At 51.4% G+C, this 3,293-nt stretch overlaps 1 protein-coding gene across 1 annotated transcript in view; it reads right to left on the bottom strand.

The window, feature by feature from the left end:
* The window catches only part of LOC130587370 (striatin-interacting protein 2-like), a gene marked incomplete at its 5' end in the record, with an annotated part of 16,414 nt that overhangs the window by 11,148 nt on the left and 1,973 nt on the right, over positions 1 to 3,293 (bottom strand). The window contains one exon of the mRNA XM_057388348.1: positions 1,927 to 2,024. Within this exon, the coding sequence (XP_057244331.1) occupies positions 1,927 to 2,024 (98 nt within the window). The remainder of the gene's footprint in view (positions 1 to 1,926; positions 2,025 to 3,293) is intronic.

The raw sequence follows: 3,293 nt of genomic DNA, 5'->3' as shown, positions 1-3,293 counted from the left end.
TTTACACCCACCCAAACGGATACCCCAAATCTGGAGCCCCCCAAACAGATTTCCCTTTTACACCCACCCAAATGGATACCCCACTCCAAATCTGGATCCCCCCAAACAGATACCTCAAATCTGGAGCCACCCCAAAGAGATTTCCCATTTACACCCACCCAAAAAGATACCCCAAATGTTGAGCCCTGCAAACAGGTACCCCATTTACAGCTACCTAAACACCCCAAATCTGGAGCCCCCCAAACAGGTACCCCAAATCTGGAATCCCATAAAGAGATTTCCCATTTACACCCACCCAAACGGATACCCCACTCCAAATCTGGAGCCCCCCAAACAGATACCTTAAATCTGGAGCCACCCCAAATAGATTTCCCATTTACACCCACCCAAACAGGTACCCCAAATCTGGAGCCCCCCCAAGCTGATATCCCATTTACAGCTACCTAAACACCCCGAATCTGGAGACTCCCAAACAGATCCCCCATTTACATCCACCCAAACAGGTACCCCAAATCTGGAGCCACCCAAACAGATCCCCCATTTACACCCACCCAAACATATTCCTGTATGTGAAATATCTGTATGATTTGGTCAATTGGCACAAGGCACGTGAAGCCTGTTTTTATTTTTGTAATGTTTAAATCAGAGATTGCAAACACAGCATCCAGTCATCCTCATCATACTAAAGGGATTTGCTCCTTCCTGAGCATTCCAATTCCTGAGCTCCCCTGTTTGGGTAGCTGTAAATGGGGTATCAGCTTGGGGGGCTCCAGATTTGGGGTGTCTGTTTGGGTGGGTGTAAAAGGGAAATCTCTTTGGGTGGCTCCAGATTTGAGGTACCTGTTTGGGTGGGTGTAAATGGGAAATCTCTTTGGGGGCTCCAGATTTGGGGTGTCTGTTTGGGTGGGTGTAAANGTGGCTCCAGATTTGAGGTACCTGTTTGGGTGGGTGTAAATGGGAAATCTCTTTGGGGGCTCCAGATTTGGGGTGTCTGTTTGGGTGGGTGTAAATGGGAAATCTCTTTAGGGTGGCTCCAGATTTGAGGTATCTGTTTGGGGGGCTCCAGATTTGGAGTGGGGTATCCATTTGGGTGGGTGTAAAAGGGAAATCTGTTTGGGGAGCTCCAGATTTGGGGTGTCTGTTTGGGTGGGTGTAAATGGGGGATCTGCTTGGGGGGCTCTACATTTGGGGTGTCTGTTTGGATGGGTGTAAAAGGGCAATCTCTTTGGGGGGCTCCAGATTTGAGGTATCTGTTTGGGTGGGTGTAAATGGGGGATTTGTTTGATGGGTGTAAATGGGGTTTCAGTTTGGGGGGCTACAGATTTGGGGTGTCTGTTTGGGTGGGTGTAAATGGGAAATCTCTTTAGGGTGGCTCCAGATTTGAGGTATCTGTTTGGGGGGCTCCAGATTTGGGGTGGGGTATCCATTTGGGTGGGTGTAAATGGGAAATCTGTTTGGGGAGCTCCAGATTTGGGATGTCTGTTTGGGTGGGTGTAAATGGGGGATCTGTTTGGGTAGCTGTAAATGGGAAATCTCCTTGGGGGGCTCCAGATTTGGGGTATCTGTTTGGGGGGCTCCAGATTCAGGGTATTTGGGTGGCTGTAAATGAGGTATCTGTTTGGTGGCCTCCACATTTGGGGTACCTGTTTGGGTGTAAATGGGGTATCTGTTTGGGAGCCCTCAAACAGATTTCCCATTTACACCCACCCAAACAGACACCCCAAATCTGCAGCCCCCCAAACAGATCTCCCATTTACACCCCTCAAACAGATCCCCCATTTACACCCACCCAAACAGTTCCCCCATTTACACCCACCCAAACAGACACCCCAAATCTGCAGCCCCCCAATCCCATCCTCTCTCCTGCTCGGTCCAAGGCTCGGTGACAATGCTGGGGTGGCCAATGTCACCTGATGAGGGACTTACGGCATCTCCTCGGGCAAAACATCGGCCAGGATGTTGATGGAGTCGGTTTTGGCCTTGGAGGTGGGAGCAGCAGCCAGCAGGATCTTCAGCAGAGCGATCTGAGAGAGAGGGAGATGGGGGGGATGGCCCAAAAAAAAGGAAATTCCTTCCTGTTCCTTCACTTGCTGAAAATGGACAGCTCTGAGCCAACTCTCCAGGATTTTAGAGATCACACCCAACCTGTTCTTAATCCCAAAACCCTGCTCAAATCCCCTATCCCAACCCAAAACCTGTCCCAAACCATTTGACCACTCCCTGGGTACCTCTCCATCCTCAGAATCCCTCCTGGACTGAGCTTTTCCCCCTGCTCAAATCCCTTATCCCAACCCAGAACCTGTCCCAAACCATTTGACCACTCCCTGGGTACCCCTCAATCCTGGGAATTCCTCCTGGACTGAGCTTTTCCCCCTGCTCAAATCCCTTATCCCAACCCAAAACCTGTCCCAGACTATTTGACCACTCCCTGGGTACCCCTCCATCCTTGGAATCCCTCCTGGACTGAGCTTTTCCCCCTGCTCAAATCCCTTATCCCAACTCAAAACCTGTCCCCAGCCTTTTGACCACACCCTGGGTGCCTCTCCAACCTCAGAATCCCTCCTGGACTCTGATTTTCCCCTGCTCACATCCCCTATCCCAACCCAAAACCATTTGACCACTCCCTGGGTACCTCTCCATCTTTGGAATCCCTCCTGGACTCTGCTTTTCCCCTGCTCAAATCCCCTACCCCAACCCAAAACCTGTCCCAAACCATTTGACCACTCCCTGGGTACCCCTCCATCTTTGGAATCCCTCCTGAACTCTGCTTTTCCCCCTGCTCAAATCCTCTATCCCAACCCAGAACTTGTCCCCAGCCTTTTGACCACTCCCTGGGTACCCCTCCATTCTTGGAATCCCTCCTGGACTCTGCTTTTCCCCCTGCTCAAATCCCCTATCCCAACCCAGAACCTGTCCCCAACTATTTGACCACTCCCTGGGTACCACTCCATCCTTGGAATCGCTCCTGGACTGTGCTTTTCCCCCTGCTCACATCCCCTATCCCAACCCAAAACCTGTCCCCAGCCTTTTGACCACACCCTGGGTACCCCTTGATCCTGGGAATCCCTCCTGGACTGAGCTTTTCCCCTGCTCAAATCCCCTATCCCAACCCAAAACCCATCCCAAACCATTTGACCACTCCCTGGGTACCCCTCCATCATTGGAATCCCTCCTGGACTGTGCTTTTCCCCCTGCTCACATCTCTTATCCCAAACCAAAATCTGTCCCCAGCCTTTTGACCACACCCTGGGTGCCTCTCCATCCTCAGAATCCCTCCTGGACTGAGCTTTCCA

Source organism: Malurus melanocephalus, unplaced genomic scaffold (assembly GCF_030028575.1).
Source record: "Malurus melanocephalus ecotype Western Australia unplaced genomic scaffold, MMel_1.1 scaffold_1818, whole genome shotgun sequence".
NCBI lineage: Eukaryota > Metazoa > Chordata > Aves > Passeriformes > Maluridae > Malurus > Malurus melanocephalus.
Note: the sequence above shows the minus strand (reverse complement) of the source record. Positions and strands in the feature narration are given on the sequence as shown.